The sequence below is a fragment of the Engystomops pustulosus genome, chromosome 2 (assembly GCF_040894005.1).
Source record: "Engystomops pustulosus chromosome 2, aEngPut4.maternal, whole genome shotgun sequence".
Taxonomy (NCBI): domain Eukaryota; kingdom Metazoa; phylum Chordata; class Amphibia; order Anura; family Leptodactylidae; genus Engystomops; species Engystomops pustulosus.
Genome location: NC_092412.1, coordinates 6,650,812 through 6,670,756, shown reverse-complemented (window position 1 = coordinate 6,670,756; position 19,945 = coordinate 6,650,812). Strand labels below are relative to the sequence as shown.

General features: G+C 45.7%; 1 protein-coding gene across 1 annotated transcript; it reads left to right on the top strand.

Annotated features, from left to right (window-relative positions):
• Window positions 1–9,563: 9,563 nt before the first annotated feature.
• LOC140116858 (ecto-ADP-ribosyltransferase 5-like) lies at window positions 9,564–15,707 on the top strand. Its single transcript, XM_072133294.1, has 4 exons — window positions 9,564–9,573; window positions 9,738–9,811; window positions 13,662–14,364; window positions 15,535–15,707. Exons 1-4 carry the CDS (start codon window positions 9,564–9,566, stop codon window positions 15,705–15,707), a joined length of 960 nt encoding a protein of 319 aa, XP_071989395.1.
• The last annotated feature ends 4,238 nt before the right edge of the window (window positions 15,708–19,945 follow it).

Here is a 19,945-nt window from a genome sequence, read left to right as displayed (position 1 = left end):
TATATACAGGATAGGAGTAGTAGTACTGTGCTGTGCCCATATATACAGGATAGGAGTAGTAGTACTGTGCTGTGCCCATATATACAGGATCGGAGCAGTAGTACTGTGCTGTACCCATATTTACAGGATAGGAGTAGTAGTACTGTGCTGTACCCATATATACAGGATAGGAGTAGTAGTACTGTGCTGTGCCCATATATACAGGATAGGAGTAGTAGTACTGTGCTGTACCCATATATACAGGATAGGAGTAGTAGTACTGTGCTGTGCCCATATATACAGGATAGGAGCAGTAGTACTGTGCTGTGCCCATATATATAGAATAGGAGTAGTAGTACTGTGCCGTGCCCATATATACAGGATAGGAGTAGTAGTACTGTGCTGTGCCCATATATATAGAATAGGAGTAGTAGTACTGTGCTGTGTACATATATACAGAATAGGAGTAGTAGTACTGTGCTGTGCCCATATATGCAGGATAGGAGTTGTAGTACTGTGCTGTGCCCATATATACAGGATAGGAGTAGTAGTACTGTGCACCTTATTGCTGAGTATTATATTCTTTCTCTTCCTATCAATGTGCATATAATTAAAGTCTATTTCATTTCTAATTGGTTCATTTTTAAGGTGAAGCTCAGAATAATCCCAACACTTCACACGGGATCACTGGAGACCCTGGAGGTAATCATTATCTATCTAGTACTGTGCCCATATTTACAGGATAGGAGTAGTAGTACTGTGCCCATACATACAGGATAGGAGCTGTAGTACTGTGCTGTGCTCATATATACAGGATAGGAGTAGTAGTACTGTGCTGTGTGTGTGTATATATATATATATATATATATATATATATATATATATATATATATATATACAGGATAGGAGCAGTAGTCCTGTGCTGTGCCCATATATGCAGGATAGGAGTAGTAGTACTGTGCTGTGCCCATATATACAGGATAGGAGTAGTAGTACTGTGCTGTGCCCATATATACAGGATAGGAGTAGTAGTACTGTGCTGTGCTCATATATACAGGATAGGAGTAGCAGTACTGTGCTGTGCCCATATATACAGGATAGGAGTAGTAGTACTGTGCCCATATATACAGGATAGGAGCAGTCGTACTGTGCTGTGCCCATATATACAGGATAGTAGTAGTAGTACTGTGCTGTGTCCATATATACAGGATAGTAGTAGTAGTACTGTGCTGTGCCCATATATACAGGATAGGAGCAGTAGTACTGTGTTGTGCCCATATATACAGGATAGGAGTTGTAGTACTGTGCTGTGCTCATATATACAGGATAGGAGTAGTAGTACTGTGCTGTGCCCATATATACAGGATAGGAGTAGTAGTACTGTGCTGTGCCCATATATACAGGATAGGAGCAGTAGTACTGTGCTGTGTCCATATATACAGGATAGGAGTAGTAGTACTTTGCTGTGCCCATATATACAGGATAGGAGTAGTAGTACTGTGCTGTGCTCATATATAAAGGATAGGAGTAGTAGTACTGTGCTGTGTCCATATATACAGGATAGGAGTAGTAGTACTGAGCTGTGTACATATATACAGGATATGAGTAGTAGTACTGTGCTGTACCCATATATACAGGATAGGAGTAGTAGTACTGTGCTGTGTTCATATATACAGGATAGGAGCAGTAATACTGTGCTGTGCCCATATATACAGGATAGGAGTAGTAGTACTGTGCTGTGTCCATATATACAGGATAGGAGTATTAGTACTGTGCTGTGCCCATATATACAGGATAGGAGTAGTAGTACTGTGCTGTACCCATATATACAAGATAGGAGTAGTAGTACTGTGATGTGCCCATATATACAGGATAGGAGTAGTAGTACTGTGCTGTGCCCATATATACAGGATAGGAGCAGTAGTACTGTGATGTACCCATATAAACAGGATAGGAGGAGTAGTACTGTGCCCATATATACAGGATAGGAGTAGTAGAACTGTGCTGTACACATATATACAGGATAGGAGTAGTAGTACTGTGCTGTGCCCATATATACAGGATAGGAGTAGTAGTACTGTGCTGTGCCCATATATACAGGATAGGAGTATTAGTACTGTGCCGTGCCCATATACAGGATAGGAGTAGTAGTTCTGTACTGTACCCATATATAGAGAATAGGAGCAGTAGTACTGTGCTGTCCCCATATATACAGGATAGGAGTAGTAGTACTGTGCGGTCCCCATATATACAGGATAGGAGTAGTAGTACTGTGCTGTCCCCATATATACAGGATAGGAGTAGTAGTACTGTGCTGTACTCATATATACAGGATAGGAGTAGTAGTACTGTGCTGTGCCCATATATACAGGATAGGAGTAGCAGTTCTGTGCTGTGCCCATATATACAGGATAGGAGTAGTAGTACTGTGATGTACCCATATATACAGGATAGGAGCAGTAGTACTGTGCCCATATATACAGGATAGGAGTAGTAGAACTGTGCTGTACACATATATACAGGATAGGAGTAGTAGCACTGTGCTGTGTCCATATGTACAGGATAGGAGTAGTAGTACTGTGCTGTGCCCATATATACAGGATAGGAGCAGTAGTACTGTGCTGTGCCCATATATACAGGATAGGAGTAGTAGTACTGTGCTGTGCCCATATATACAGGATTGGAGCAGTAGTACTGTGCTGTGCCCATATATACAGGATATGAGTAGTAGTACTGTGCTGTACCCATATATACAGAATAGGAGTAGTAGTACTGTGCAGTGCACATATATACAGATAGGGGTAGTAGTACTGTGCTGTGCCCATATATACAGGATATGAGTAGTAGTACTGTGCTGTATCCATATATGCAGGATAGGAGTAGTAGTACTGTGCTGTATCCATATATGCAGGATAGGAGTAGTAGTACTGTGCTGTATCCATATATGCAGGATAGGAGTAGTAGTACTGTGCTGTGCCTGTATATACAGGATAGGAGTAGTAGTACTGTGCTGTGCCCATATATACAGGATAGGAGTAGTAGTACTGTGCTGTGCCCATATATACAGGATAGGAGAAGTAGTACTGTGCTGTGCCCATATATACAGGATAGGAGTAGTAGTACTGTGCTGTGCCCATATGTACAGGATAGGAGTAGTAGTACTGTGCTGTGCCCATATATACAGGATAGGAGTAGTAGTACTGTGCTGTGCCCATATATACAGGATAGGAGTAGTAGTACTGTGCTGTGCCCATATATACAGGATCGGAGCAGTAGTACTGTGCTGTACCCATATATACAGGATAGGAGTAGTAGTACTGTGCTGTACCCATATATACAGGATAGGAGTAGTAGTACTGTGCTGTGCCCATATATACAGGATAGGAGTAGTTGTACTGTGCTGTACCCATATATACAGGATAGGAGTAGTAGTACTGTGCTGTCCCCATATATACAGGATAGGAGTAGTAGTACTGTGCTGTCCCCATATATACAGGATAGGAGTAGTAGTACTGTGCTGTACTCATATATACAGGATAGGAGTAGTAGTACTGTGCTGTGCCCATATATACAGGATAGGAGTAGCAGTTCTGTGCTGTGCCCATATATACAGGATAGGAGTAGTAGTACTGTGATGTACCCATATATACAGGATAGGAGCAGTAGTACTGTGCCCATATATACAGGATAGGAGTAGTAGAACTGTGCTGTACACATATATACAGGATAGGAGTAGTAGCACTGTGCTGTGTCCATATGTACAGGATAGGAGTAGTAGTACTGTGCTGTGCCCATATATACAGGATAGGAGCAGTAGTACTGTGCTGTGCCCATATATACAGGATAGGAGTAGTAGTACTGTGCTGTGCCCATATATACAGGATTGGAGCAGTAGTACTGTGCTGTGTCCATATATACAGGATATGAGTAGTAGTACTGTGCTGTGCCCATATATACAGGATATGAGTAGTAGTACTGTGCTGTACCCATATATACAGAATAGGAGTAGTAGTACTGTGCAGTGCACATATATACAGATAGGGGTAGTAGTACTGTGCTGTGCCCATATATACAGGATATGAGTAGTAGTACTGTGCTGTATCCATATATGCAGGATAGGAGTAGTAGTACTGTGCTGTATCCATATATGCAGGATAGGAGCAGTAGTACTGTGCTGTGCCCATATATACAGGATAGGAGTAGTAGTACTGTGCTGTGCCCATATATACAGGATAGGAGTAGTAGTACTGTGCTGTGCCCATATGTACAGGATAGGAGTAGTAGTACTGTGCTGTGCCCATATATACAGGATAGGAGTAGTAGTACTGTGCTGTGCCCATATATACAGGATAGGAGTATCAGTACTGTGCTGTGCCCATATATACAGGATCGGAGCAGTAGTACTGTGCTGTACCCATATATACAGGATAGGAGTAGTAGTGCTGTGCTGTGCCCATATATACAGGATAGGAGTAGTAGTACTGTGCTGTACCCATATATACAGGATAGGAGTAGTAGTACTGTGCTGTGCCCATATATACAGGATAGGAGTAGTTGTACTGTGCTGTACCCATATATACAGGATAGGAGTAGTAGTACTGTGCTGTGCCCATATATACAGGATAGGAGCAGTAGTACTGTGCTGTGCCCATATATATAGAATAGGAGTAGTAGTACTGTGCCGTGCCCATATATACAGGATAGGAGTAGTAGTACTGTGCTGTGCCCATATATATAGAATAGGAGTAGTAGTACTGTGCTGTGTACATATATACAGAATAGGAGTAGTAGTACTGTGCTGTGCCCATATATACAGGATAGGAGTTGTAGTACTGTGCTGTGCCCATATATACAGGATAGGAGTAGTAGTACTGTGCTGTGCCCATATATACAGGATAGGAGTAGTAGTACTGTGCTGTGCCCATATATACAGGATAGGAGTAGTAGTACTGTGCACCTTATTGCTGAGTATTATATTCTTTCTCTTCCTATCAATGTGCATATAATTTAAGTCTATTTAATTTCTAATTGGTTCATTTTTAAGGTGAAGCTCAGAATAATCCCAACACTTCACACGGGATCACTGGAGACCCTGGAGGTAATCATTATCTATCTAGTACTGTGCCCATATATACAGGATAGGAGCTGTAGTATTGTGCTGTGCTCGTATATACAGGATAGGAGTATTAGTATTGTGCTGTGCTCGTATATACAGGATAGGAGTAGTAGTACTGTGCTGTGCCTATATATACAGGATAGGAGTAGTAGTACTGTGCTGTGCCCATATATACAGGATAGGAGTAGTAGTACTGTGCTGTGCCCATACATACAGGATAGGAGCTGTAGTACTGTGATGTGCCCATATATACAGGATAGGAGTAGTAGTACTGTGCTGTGCCCATATATACAGGATAGGAGCTGTAGTACTGTGATGTGCCCATATATACAGGATAGGAGCTGTAGTACTGTGATGTGCCCATATATACAGGATAGGAGCTGTAGTACTGTGATGTGCCCATATATACAGGATAGGAGCTGTAGTACTGTGATGTGCCCATATATACAGGATAGGAGTAGTAGTTCTGTGCTGTGCCCATATATACAGGATAGGAGTAGTAGTACTGTGCTGTGCCCATATATACAGGATAGGAGCAGTAGTACTGTTCTGTGCTCATATATACAGGATAGGAGTAGTAGTACTGTTCTGTGCTCATATATACAGGATAGGAGTAGTAGTACTGTACTGTGCCCGTATATACAGGATAGGAGTAGTAGTACTGTGCTGTGCCCATATATACAGGATAGGAGTAGTAGTACTGTGCTGTGCCCGTATATACAGGATAGGAGTAGTAGTACTGTGCTGTGCCCATATATACAGGATAGGAGTAGTAGTACTGTGCTGTGCCCGTATATACAGGATAGGAGTAGTAGTACTGTGCTGTGCCCGTATATACAGGATAGGATTAGTAGTACTGTGCTGTCCCCATATATACAGGATAGGAGTAGTAGTACTGTGCTGTGCCCATATATATAGAATAGGAGTAGAAGTACTGTGCTGTGCCCATATATACAGGATAGGAGTAGTAGTACTGTGCACCTTATTGCTGAGTATTATATTCTTTCTCTTCCTATCAATGTGCATATAATTTAAGTCTATTTCATTTCTAATTGGTTCATTTTTAAGGTGAAGCTCAGAATAATCCCAACACTTCACACGGGATCACTGGAGACACTGGAGGTAATCATTATCTATCTAGTACTGTGCCCATATTTACAGGATAGGAGTAGTAGTACTGTGCTGTGCCCATCTATACAGGATAGGAGTAGTAGTACTGTGCTGTGCCCATATATACAGGATAGGAGTAGTAGTACTGTGCTGTACCCATATATAAAGGATAGGAGTAGTAGTAGTGTGCTGTGCCCATATATACAGGATAGGAGTAGTAGTACTGTGCTGTGCCCATACATACAGGATAGGAGCTGTAGTACTGTGATGTGCCCATATATACAGGATAGGAGTAGTAGTACTGTGCTGTGCCCATATATACAGGATAGGAGCAGTAGTACTGTTCTGTGCTCATATATACAGGATAGGAGTAGTAGTACTGTTCTGTGCTCATATATACAGGATAGGAGTAGTAGTACTGTGCTGTGCCCATATATACAGGATAGGAGTAGTAGTACTGTGCTGTGCCCGTATATACAGGATAGGAGTAGTAGTACTGTGCTGTGCCCATATATACAGGATAGGAGTAGTAGTACTGTGCTGTGCCCGTATATACAGGATAGGAGTAGTAGTACTGTGCTGTGCCCGTATATACAGGATAGGAGTAGTAGTACTGTGCTGTGCCCGTATATACAGGATAGGAGTAGTAGTACTGTGCTGTGCCCATATATACAGGATAGGAGTAGTAGTACTGTGCTGTGCCCATATATACAGGATAGGAGTAGTAGTACTGTGCTGTGCTCATATATACAATATTTTTCCTTTATATTTCAGCCTCCTCTGCAGTGAGCTCCATGGACGCGGTGAGGGTGATACTAGTGGTCACTCTGAGTATTGCACTCAGCTTCTCTTTCGGCTGACGCCTTGTGTTATGTGAGAGGCTGAAGGGTCCTCTGTACCATGTTCCCCAGATCCCATGACTGGACATCCCTCATGTCTCAGGAGCCGATACCAGTAATAATAAAGAAATTCTGCATCAATATTCATGGATCCGTCCTTCGAAGGGAACCTGTCACCATATTTTTCACAAATGCAGCTGGTGGCAGGTTCCCATAGAGCCCTAGTAACTAATTACCCCCTTCTTTTAGCTAAAAGTTGTCTCCCCCAGATTCCAAAATATTCAAGTTTATAATTTTACCTGGTACCCAGGGATGTTTATAGCAAGTCGAGGTGGGCGTGGCCTCTGCGGGCCGAATCCAGCAGCTCCTCCCCACATGCAGCATTAATGTCATGTGAACAGGGTGACATCATTGCAGGTCCTTTAGCCTTCTAACATCACCAAACTATACACCATGCACATATCGGATCACATGAAATCACAGCAGCCTGCATGGAGAGGAGCAGAAGTGCATGCAGGCTTCTGTGATTTTATGTAGTCAGATATGTGCATGGTGTACAGTTTGGTTATGTGAGGATACCTCAAGGGGCTTGGTCCATGAGAACAGGCCTTGTCTGCTCCATCAGGGCCAGTAGGGAGAAAGAAGAAGAGGAGAAAACCCCAACCTGCATCTGCCTGATGTTGGGGCGCCCAGTGGCTGCCCGTTGCATATTAAGCTTTCATTGTGATTGTGGCAAAATCACAACCTCATCTCTATAAGGAAAATATATTATTACCTCTACACGACCCACCTCCTACACGATGTCTGTACTTGTCTCTTTCCTTTAATTCTTTGTTTTTCATATACTTCATATAGCTACACAGCAGAGCAAATGCAAGGTGCTGAGGTCCTCTGGTCGGGGCTGAGGTCCTGCGGCTTGTGCTGAGGTCCTCTGTTTGGGGCTGAGGTCCTCTGGTCGGGGCTGAGGTCCTTCGGCTGGTGCTGAGGTCCTCTGGTTGGGGCTGAGGTCCTCTGGTCGGGGCTGAGGTCCTCTGGTCGGGGCTGAGGTCCTGCAGCCAGGGCTGAGGTCCTGCAGCCGGGGCTGAGGTCCTGTGGCCAGTGCTGAGGTCCTCTGGTTGGGGCTGAGGTCCTCTGGTTGGGGCTGAGGTCCTGTGGCTGGGGCTGAGTTCCTGCGGCCGGGGCTGAGGTCCTCTGGTTGGGGCTGAGGTCCTCTGGTCGGGGCTGAGGGCCTGCGGCTGGGGCTGAGGTCCTGCGGCCGGTGCTGAGGTCCTCTGGTTGGGGCTGATGTCCTCTGGTCGGGGCTGAGGTCCTCTGGTCGGGGCTGAGGTCCTGCGGCCGGGGCTGAGGTCCTGCGGCCGGCGCTGAGGTCCTGTGCTCTCCCTACTGACTGGTGACTGCTGGGACCTGCAGGAAACATCATTATAATCTCTCTGGGCTCCAGTCATTGCTGTTCTCTAATTATCGTCATCACTTTGGTAATTGTGTAGAACCCTGTTCTAGTGACCGGGAGACCCCGTACACATCCATCACATGTTCACCAAGGCAGATGACATGATTTCTGGTGATCAGACCTTGTCCTCTCCTTGTGATCTCCAGGGCAGAAGGGAATTTACTGTCCAATAGGAACTTTGGATAATGGAAGATGCAGCTCAGATGATTGAATTATTCAGGATCTGCTCCACTGAAGCTTCACCAAATTTCCACCAAAGGTTCATTTGTGTCCAGACCAAAATGGCCCAAACTAATGTTGCTTTATTTTACTGGAAATTGGTATAAAACCCCCTCAGGTCCCCAGTACTTTGTTTTCAGTATTTTTTTTACAAATTTTTATAATTTCGGCAGATTCGTATCACATCTGGTTCTGAGGCTCAGGAGAGTCTGATCGTCACCGATCCCTCTTCTGTGACCCATGACACGTGACCTCTGGTGCCTCCTGCTGAACTGGCAATGAGGGCGGGGTCCCAGTAAAGTGCCTTTTTATTTTATAATCCATTCCCAGGCCCCCTGGGTGTTTTGGCTCCACTAGAAGACATCACCACAGACTTGAGACTTCCACCAATCACAGCCAATATAGAGATGTCCATCGTTACGATTCTCCCATGGAATTCTTTCCGATATGTTACAACTTTTCATTACATTTGACCTTAATATCCAGGTGTGAGGAATGAGAGAACTACAGGATGAGTAGGAGAAGGTCTATGAGTGATCTCTCCAGCAGGACATCACCGCCTCCGCCTTGTGTACAAGTGCGGTGACACATCTGGAGATGTGATCCGGTATAATTGATGTTTGTCAGCAGTTACTGGTTATCGAGAAGTTCTCCGGCCCCCGGTTCTTGTTTTCTGTCCTTAGTGTAGCACAGACACGTCCCTGGTGGCCTGTGGTGTTATTACGCTGCCAGCTGTAACACCGGGGGCTGATTAGATGATACCAGCCGTAAAGTTCTCTCATAGTTATTACCTGAGCATCTAGAGGACCAGCAAACGACGAGGAGAAGGCTGAGGAGACATCTGGCCCCCATGTCCAGAGGTAAGTGGAGACCCTCCTGTCCTGTGTCTTACACCCTGACTCCTATTCTTTCTTCATCCTCTTCTTTCTTCTGTCTCTCATTTATCTTTATCTCTCACAATGTTTCTCTCCCATTCTTCCTACTGTTAACCTCTTGGTCTTATTTTACTGGTTGTGTCTTGTAGGGTCCGGCTCCCCTATGGCCCATCCCCCGCTGTCTATCCTCTGCCTCGGGCTGTTTATCTTCGTAACTAGACAGGTACAAATCTACTACTTCTCATCATCCTCATCATATTAGTCACAGGTGATGGTTATAGTGTTACCCTGCTTTATAAATATTGACAACAAAAACTTTCCTTATTCTAAATTTAACCACACAAAAAACATTAAAAATCCTACAAATGCTCAACGCCGCTTCTATTCATCTTGATCCCGGTGATGTCTATCGCTCTCTAGAAAATAGAATTATAACTAGCAGCCTGGAGTGCAGGGACAAGATGTGCGGTGCTCCGGGCTGCTAATTATGCACACCCCAGCACCTCCCTCTCTTAGCTGGGAGCATGGAAGAGCGAGGTGATGTCACTCGAGGGGCATGAATTCATAATTAACAATATCAAATCCTCTATGTTGACCATTAGGACTCATGTCTATGCCACTGGGTGGCCTATAGAAATCCTTAAGATATCTGCTGTCATGCAAACAAGCATTAAAGGGAACCTGTCAGCACAAAACCCTGACTGTCATTGTATGTAATGGTGTCTGTGTGGGTTCTCTGCATTGGTGCTTCACCATTTTCCATGTGTAACGGCAGGACACAAACAAGGACAGTGAGCCCTGGCACTGAGCCCCCCAATCTGCCCCTACTTATTTATTGCCCCCCCATAAACAGAGGTCAATAACTGGTCGACGTATCCTCCCTGGGTAAGGTGTGAACACGTAACAAGACAGACAGACAAAAGACAATAAGGCAGGGTAGACAATCCAGGTCGACAACAGTGGGAAATAACAATAACCAAATCGAATCTGAATAGAATTGTCAAGACACGGGCAAGAGATCAGAAACCAAGAACTACAGCAACCAAGAGACGAGATAGTGAACACAGCAAGATGGCAGTGTGACCAGCAAGGAGTTAGCCTTAGCCGGTGATGCTCAGATGTGCAAATGCCGGTCACCGATGAGCATTGGATCGGCAAGCTCTCTCTATCGCTGGTGGCATGAACATAACACTTGCGCATGCGCGGTGCACTTCGGTCATGGCAGGCGCACTGTGCATGTGCTAGACATTTCAAATAGCTTGTAGTTACGTGGAGGGGTGGATTTTACTAGCAAGAGCGGCTGGCCAATGCAGAGGACACACGAAGACACCAGTACAACTCAATTGCAGTCACCTATACGGTAATGGTTTATTTTAGATGTTATTTAACTACGGGGGATAATTAGGCTTTGCCTGGTAGTGGCTGTCACCGGGTGTTCAGGAGATTATGGTGTGTCCAAGAAAGGCATGTTTTAAAGAGTATGGTTTGGTCCATAGAGGCTTGGTTGGAGGATACTGCTGTGGTTCTTAAAGACATGGGTGGTAGAATCTGGTGTTATCAATGAAGGAATACTAGGTGGAGTTGGTTGTGGTCTACAAAGGCATGGTTTGGGGTGGGTTGTGTGTTTCAGAAAGCCATGGTTGCAGGAGTTTGATGTGTGTTGTGATGGCTTATTGGTGTGGCTCATTAAGCCATGGCATGTGGTCCATGAAAACATGGTTTGGGGAATCTTATGTGGGCCAAGAAGGCAGGGCTGGGGGAGTGGAGTGTGGTGTTGTCCATCAAGGCATGGTTCGGGGAAGTTTGGTGTGGTCCATGAACCAATGGCTGGGGGAGTCTGGTCCATGAAGACCCAGTTTGGGGTGTCTGGTGTTTTCCATGAAGGCATGGTTTCAGAAGGTTTTGTGTGGTCCATGAACCAATGGCTCAGGGTGTCCAGTGTTGTCCATGAAGGCATGGCTCGGGGTGTCTAGTGTTGTCCATGAAGGCATGGCTCGGGGTGTCTAGTGTTGTCCATGAAGGCATGGCTCGGGGTGTCTAGTGTTGTCCATGAAGACATAGTTTGAGAAGTCTGGTGTTGTCCATGAAGGCATGGCTGGGGGTGTCTAGTGTTGTCCATGAAGGCATGACTAGGGTTGTCTAGTGTTGTCCATGAAGGCATGGCTGGGGATGCCTAGTGTTGTCCATGAAGGCATGGCTGGGGATGTCTAGTGTTGTCCATGAAGGCATGGCTGGGGATGTCTAGTGTTGTCCATGAATGCATGGCTGAGGGTGTCTAGTGTTGTCCACGAACGCATGGCTGGGGGTGTCTAGTGTTGTCCATGAAGGCATGGCTGGGGTGTCTATGGTTGTCCATGAAGGCATGGCTGGGGATGTCTAGTGTTGTCCATGAAGGCATGGCTGGGAATGTCTAGTGTTGTCCATGAAGGCATGGCTGGGGATGTCTAGTGTTGTCCATGAAGGCATGGCTGGGGGTGTCTAGTGTTGTCCATGAAGGCATGGCTCGGGGTGTCTAGTGTTGTCCATGAAGGCATGGCTCAGGGTGTCCAGTGTTGTCCATGAAGGCATGGCTCGGGGTGTCTAGTGTTGCCCATGAAGGCATGGCTCAGGGTGTCTAGTGTTGTCCATGAAGGCATGGCTTGGGGTGTCTAGTGTTGTCCATGAAGGCATGGCTGGGGGTGTCTAGTGTTGTCCATGAAGGCATAGTTTGAGAAGTCTGGTGTGGTCTATGAAGGCATGGCTGGGGAATTCTAGTGTTGTCCATGTAGGCATGGCTGTGGGTGTCTAGTGTTGTCCATGAAGGCATAGTTTGAGAAGTCTGGTGTGGTCTATGAAGGCATGGCTGGGGAATTCTAGTGTTGTCCATGAAGGCATGGCTGTGGGTGTCTAGTGTTGTCCATGAAGGCATGACTAGGGTTGTCTAGTGTTGTCCATGAAGGCATGGCTGGGGATGCCTAGTGTTGTCCATGAAGGCATGGCTGGGGGTGTCTAGTGTTGTCCATGAAGGCATGGCTGGGGATGTCTAGTGTTGTCCATGAAGGCATGGCTGGGGATGTCTAGTGTTGTCCATGAAGGCATGGCTGGGGATGTCTAGTTTTGTCCATGAATGCATGGCTGAGGGTGTCTAGTGTTGTCCACGAACGCATGGCTGGGGGTGTCTAGTGTTGCCCATGAGGGCATGGCTGGGGATTTCTAGTGTTGTCCATGAAGGCATGGCTGGGGGTGTCTATGGTTGTCCATGAAGGCATGGCTGGGGATGTCTAGTGTTGTCCATGAAGGCATGGCTGGGAATGTCTAGTGTTGTCCATGAAGGCATGGCTGGGGATGTCTAGTGTTGTCCATGAAGGCATGGCTGGGGGTGTCTAGTGTTGTCCATGAAGGCATGGCTCGGGGTGTCTAGTGTTGTCCATGAAGGCATGGCTCAGGGTGTCCAGTGTTGTCCATGAAGGCATGGCTCGGGGTGTCTAGTGTTGTCCATGAAGGCATGGCTCAGGGTGTCTAGTGTTGTCCATGAAGGCATGGCTTGGGGTGTCTAGTGTTGTCCATGAAGGCATGGCTGGGGGTGTCTAGTGTTGTCCATGAAGGCATAGTTTGAGAAGTCTGGTGTGGTCTATGAAGGCATGGCTGGGGAATTCTAGTGTTGTCCATGAAGGCATGGCTGTGGGTGTCTAGTGTTGTCCATGAAGGCATGACTTGTCTGGTGTAAAAGAACCAAAAAAACAGACTGGCCAAAAAATAAGCCTTCTCAAAACGAAAAAGAAGATGAATGGTGTAACATCATCAAAGCTTCTGAAGGTGTAGGGTGTGTACAGGGCCTTATAGTTGTCTCCATCTAGTGTGAGCAACCTCTTTATTTCCAAGGATTGTTGACTGTAAGAGCAGAACTATGAATTTCTTTAGATTTGAAGATTTGGATCAGGGAGGAACTTGTCCTCTAAAATGGAGGGAATTGGTTTCGTGCTGCTGCTGATTTTGTCTTCCTGTGATCAGTATTGCAGGATAATAGGCTGCACCTGATATACTTTGTTTGCCTATTACTATATTTTATTACTATGTATTTTTGGGCATTGTAGGCCTTCTGTGTGAAGGTTCAGCTGGAGATGTTTGAAGATTCATTTGATGATCAATACATCGGCTGCACTGAGAAAATGGAGTCATTGGCCCCAAAGATACTCAAGAAAGAACGAACGATGACCCTTACGTTTGACAAGGGTTGGAGCCTTGCCTCTACTTTATGGAAAAAAAGGAAACCTTCATTGGGACGGCTTCCTGGTGGATTTAAGGAGGAGTATGGGATTGCGTTATTACTTTATTCTATTGACAACTTACCTACCAGGAAGGATCTGAACGAGGATATTAGAAGATACGGCACTGACCCCACATCGTTCAGGTTCTATGCTTTTCATTTCTATCTGACCAGAGCGTTGACCTTGCTCCAGTCCAGGTGTGATGGAAAACCAAGGCTCATATTGGCGAGTCTTGGTGATGTTGAGCTTGAGCCGCCATCGCACCCTAAGGCCAACGTGAGACTGAGACAACTTCATTTTTTCTCTACTGATATTGACGTGATAAAGGGACTTGGTAATATCTCATTATTGATCTACACGTGTTTTGGGCTGGAAATTCGGAACTTCTCATATGATCCACTATACATGGAGGTGCTGGTTCCAGTGAATGAAGTGTTTTGGGTCAGCAACTATGATAAGGACCAAAAGAGAATGACACTGAAGACCACCAATAGGAACTGTAGTTATTACAACTGTGCCTACCTGGGGGGTAAGTAGTGGGGCAGTCTAGACATCTTTTGACTTTTCAGTTTAGGCCAACTAACCATGAAGCCTAAGTGGGTTATAAAAGCACAAGACCAAGTCAATTTACATACATTTTGGGTCCAATTTTCTGAAGGATCCTTCCCACCATGTGCATGTATCCAGAGTGTAGTCCATGAACACCTGATCACTAGAGCAGAGATCCAAGACTTATCTCCATTTTGGACAATGTGAGGACAGTAAGAAGAGTCTACGTCCTCACACAGGTCCATCCCTCCAATGTTGTCAATTTACGGAATTAGGAAATGATTACTCCAATGATCATTCAGCTCCAAGATAGGCACCAAAGCTCCAAAGGGGTGAAAAGGGCCAGAAGACAATGACAGGAAGTCATGTGACCTTGGGGTTGCAATAACAATGGCTTCTCATGATGACATTCCACCTCCAGTTTCGGAATAATTGTGTTTTCTAGAGACAAAAATAGGACATTTTTACTTATTACCAAAAGTCTAGAAATATACAAATTCTAAATATATTAACTCTTAAAGGGAACCTGTCACCAGGAGACCCATTTTTAGCCCTCCCCCAGTCCCCACAGAGCATAGTACATACACTGCCAAAGTGTTTTTGTATAAAAAATTGGTTTTACAGAAAAAATGAGATGTTATATTGTACCTTTCATTAGAATCTGCTGGGTGACTAGGCAGTTGCCAATTGGGAGGGGCTGGAAAGGAGCAGACCCCCCCCACCCTTGGGAAACATGTGACCTTTTCAAATATATATGAATAACTCCCCACACTCGGGATTGGCTGAAGAGGAGCAGGGGGCGTCGCTAAGCCCAGTGATGGTAGTTTTCATATATTTGAAAAGGTCACATGGAGCAGCTGTTTCCCAAGGGTGGGGGGGAACTGCTCCTTTCCAGCTCCTCCCAAAAGGCAACTGCCTAGTCACACAGCAGGTGCTAATGAAAGGTACAATATAACATCTCATTTTTTCTGTAAAACCAATTTTTAATACAAAAACACTTTGGCAGTGCATGTACTATGCTCTGTGGGGACTGGGGGAGTGCTAAAAATGGCTCTCCTGGTGACAGGTTCCCTTTAAGAGCAAGGCCATTTTTATTTCTTGCGTTTCCATTTTTTACCCAGTCTGTTCCTATTTTTTTTCCTGTGTACAGAGCTATGCGAGGGCTTGTTTTGTGAGTACATTTTTCTTCCTAGTGATGGTATATTCCATGCTGATGGCATTGATGAAATTGTAGAGAAAATGCAACTGCGCCATTTTCTTGAGGACACAGTTTTTATGGCTTTCACGCACAAAGTTGTGAATCGGGGCGTGTGGTACCTGTAGAAACTTCAGCCAGCACATGTCCAAAGCTCATGTCTGTGTGCATGGAATCTGATTCACCTCCCGTCGCTTGTTCGTTTCGATGAGATGTGGTCTACTGATTTTTCGGATTGAGGAAAAACAGTTGATATATCAAAAACATCTTCAGACATATTGGGGCAGATTTACTTACCCGGTCCTGTCGCGATCCCACGGTGCGTTGTCCGACGAGGATTCGGGTCCGTCGCGATTCACTAAGATCGTGCGCCCGAGTTCCTGCATCCGTCACTTCCGTGCCGTAGTCCGCTAGAGTTCACCTTCTTCTTCCCAGTGCTTGTAAGTGCGTATCTTGCGAATGTTAAATCCTGCGTGTTGTCCGAATCCGTCAGGTTGTCCGACGGTCCGCCCCCCGATTACTGTCGCATGCAAGCCGGCGCCGATGTGCCAAAATCCGACCGTGTGCGCCAAAATCCCGGGAAAATTCGGCGCTAAACTGAATCATCGGGAAACCTGTTGCTCCGTGGACCCTTAGCAAATGAGCCCCAATATATACAAAACTTAAAAACCAAATATACCCAGAATGCATTAGGATAAGTAAATGGGCCCATTACAGGTCCTGGAGCTCGTCTAGAACTAGAAGCCAGGGATAATGATATTGGGTCTCTGCTTGAGGCATAAAAATGGCTGCGCTGATAGTGGCGGAAAGAGAACTGGACCAATGGCCTCAGAAATACTGAGTTCTGGAAAACCCCATAAGGATCGGCGCCTGACCGGCAGTGTCCAGGGTCACCAGACTCACTGCGGCCTTGGTGGCCCCTTAGAGCGTAGCCGAGGGCCACTGTCTCACACTTTTGCCCCAGCTGGCAGTTTTGGTGAAGATGTGACAGAAGTGAAGCTGAATCCACCTGTAACAGAGTGAGAACAGTCATTTTTTTCCTTATGCCCCCAACCCCTATTGGGTTTTTCCAAAATTCCCAGAAAGCCCCTCTGACATCCTTATAATTACACATTAGAAATGAATGTTTCTTTTATGCTTCAGGAAGAAAAAGTGTAAAATGCAGATACAACACCCCATCATCAGGTAAGGAGCCCATTTACTGCTGCTTTCTGTTTTTCGGGTTGCGTTCACATGTTACAGATTTGTTAGCTGATGATTGGTTGGAGATCCTTGTTTAGCTTCTGCCATTGAGCTGCTGAAAGGAGATAAAAATGAGAGATACCCTGTACAACGTCCCCCCGATGGGACCTGACCTTCATGTGGGCAATGCTGGATTCCCAAGGACAGGATTGGTTGGCTGTAGAAATGTGTCATTGTGGCTTGGTCCATAAGAACAGGCCCCGTCCAGAGCCGTCAGGGCCAGTAGTGAGATCCAAGAATAGAGGGAGGGTGCAGTATAGAGAAGGGATCCTCTGGTGCACTCCTGGTGTGTGTGGTAACAGATTCCTGGGCAGATGGTGTATGGGAGGCTGTGATGTTAGTGGCAGTAGCCGGGGATCAGTTGACAATGGGAATCTTGTAATAACGTGGTACACAGTCCAGAACATCAGCAGGTAACAGGCTGTGAACAATCCTTTATATTGTGAAGCAGGAATTTTCTAGTCAGCCTTGATCCAGTGGTCATAAGATTTGAAATTTGAGCCAGATTGGCTCTGCTGCTTGTGCAGCAATCTGGATGCAGAGATCTGGACACACTGAAATATCACGAGAGTGTGTCAGAGGCTTAGACATGGCCTGAATATATAGACCTTAAGCTTCTGGAATATTCTGAGCCTTCTAACAATCCCAGCCCTGTCTAATTTAGAAAAGTTACATTAAAGGAAACCTACCACTTCTGAAGGTAGGTATGAGATGCAAACACCGGGCACCAGCTCAGGGTGAGCTGGTGCCGGTGCTTAGTCTCGTTAGTGTTAAAACCGCGGTATCGCGGTTTTAACACTTTTTAAACTTTATAGCAGAAACTGCTTCGGCGCTGCGTGCGCACGATCGTGCGCGCGCCTACATTGGAAATGCCGCAGGCGTTGCGCGCGTACGGTCGCGCGCAGCGCCGAAGCAGTTTCTACTATAAAGTTTAAAAAGTGTTAAAACCGCGATACCGCGATACCGCGATTTTAACACTAACGAGACTAAGCACCGGCACCAGCTCACCCTGAGCTGGTGCCCGGTGTTTGCATCTCATACCTACCTTCAGAAGTGGTAGGTTTCCTTTAACTTCAAACATAACAAAAAGATAGCACATTAACTCTGTAGAGGCAGGCATGGTATAATACATGTAAACACTTCTTTTTGGGAGGTATATAGCAGCACAGGATCATTACTGTATAGCCGTAGTATATGTTAGATGAATCCTAGAGAATAATAACAACATTAAAGGTAATTTGGTGCTGAGTTTAGTAACGAGCCGTCTTGCGGGACATTACACCTCCTATTACTGAGAAGGCAGGTGGTCCCCATGTAATGCTGAGCAGAGATATGATTGACCTGTAAGAAGGTGGACACTCAGGTTTGTCTATCTAGGGGACAGTGTTGCGCCATTGGAAGCCATTGAACAATTGTTAGAAACAATTATGGTGGACCGGAGACAGGACCGTTCCGTCTATCCTACACCTACAGTATACTATAGAAGGTTCTTCTTTGGTCTACTATAAATGGTCCTAATGTTTATAGTGTCGAATGTTACTTCATCCCCCTCTCCATCCACAATTTACCCCCCTCAATCACATGACTACAATCAGGCACCGGAAGGTAGGTAGTCACTCTATACCTACAAGGTGCTCATTCTACTTCCCGGACTTCAGCTATAGGCCAGAAACCATAGTGTCCCATGTCTGGAGAATTGTGGGACTTTTACAGAAACAGGGCTTTGGATGGGGAAGCAGCAAAGCAAAGGCTAGAGATAGATTGCAGATAGATGATGAGAAACTGAAAACAAGATGGCTTCCAGTTTTGGACTGGAGTTCCATGGGCCCACTAGATAAATTATCCTGGGGGCCCACCCTTCATCAACCCCAAGAAATAAACCCAAGTGGTCTTCAAATTTGGATGTGTTCTGCCCAACCTCTAGGGTTCTGTATTGGGTTAGAGCCTTGGCCCACTGGAGGATCCTCCGATTCTCTGGTGGGCCAGTCCAACACAGATGACTATGCAAACTGAGGAAAGTGATGGTAAGGGGCGAAGAGTCGGAGGGTTTTTACCATGAGTTTCACCATCTGCTCGGACCTTGTCAAGAATGTTGAAATGAAAAGGTTTATGAGTGAGAACATTCAGTATTTTCTAAACCATTTTGTTCCAGCGTCAACTATCATGAAGTTTCATGAAGCCGTGACTGCGCCTCTACTGGTGGCCATGGGTATTGCACTTCTTTTAACATAAATCTGAAGCGTCTGGCCGGGATTCTTCATTTGTCAAGCAGAAGATGTGAGATCATAAGGTCACAATGTGCAAAGAGGACAACGTAGAGTGATGGACCACACAAGGATAGAAACAGAATGATAATAGTTATAATCTTTATATATCGCCGCCATATTCCATAGATTATCATATCTAATCATAGAGAAGATACACAAATAATGTACACTCACCGGCCACTTTATTAGGTCCACCATGCTAGTAACGGGTTGGACCCCCTTTTGCCTTCAGAACTGCCTCAATTCTTCGTGGCATAGATACAACAAGGTGCTGGAAGCTCCTCAGAGATTCTGGTCCATATTGACATGATGGCATCACACAGTTGCCGCAGATTTGTTGGCTGCACATCCATGATGCGAATCTCCCGTTCCACCACATCCCAAAGATGCTCTATTGGATTGAGATCTGGTGACTGTGGAGGCCATTTGTGTCCAGTGACCTCATTGTCATGTTCAAGAAACCAGTCTGAGATGATTCCAGCTTTATGACATGGCGCATTATCCTGCTGAAAGTAGCCATCAGATGTTACAGGGTACATTGTGCTCATAAAGGGATGGACATGGGCAGCAACAATACTCAGGTAGGCTGTGGCGTTGTACCAAGGGGCCCAAAGACACCATGACACCACCAGCACCAGCCTGAGCCGCTGATACAAGGCAGGATGGATCCATGACACCAGCACCACCAGCCTGAGCCGCTGATACAAGGCAGGATGGATCCATGACACCAGCACCACCAGCCTGAGCCGCTGATACAAGGCAGGATGGATCCATGACACCAGCACCACCAGCCTGAGCCGCTGATACAAGGCAGGATGGATCCATGACACCACCACCACCAGCCTGAGCCGCTGATA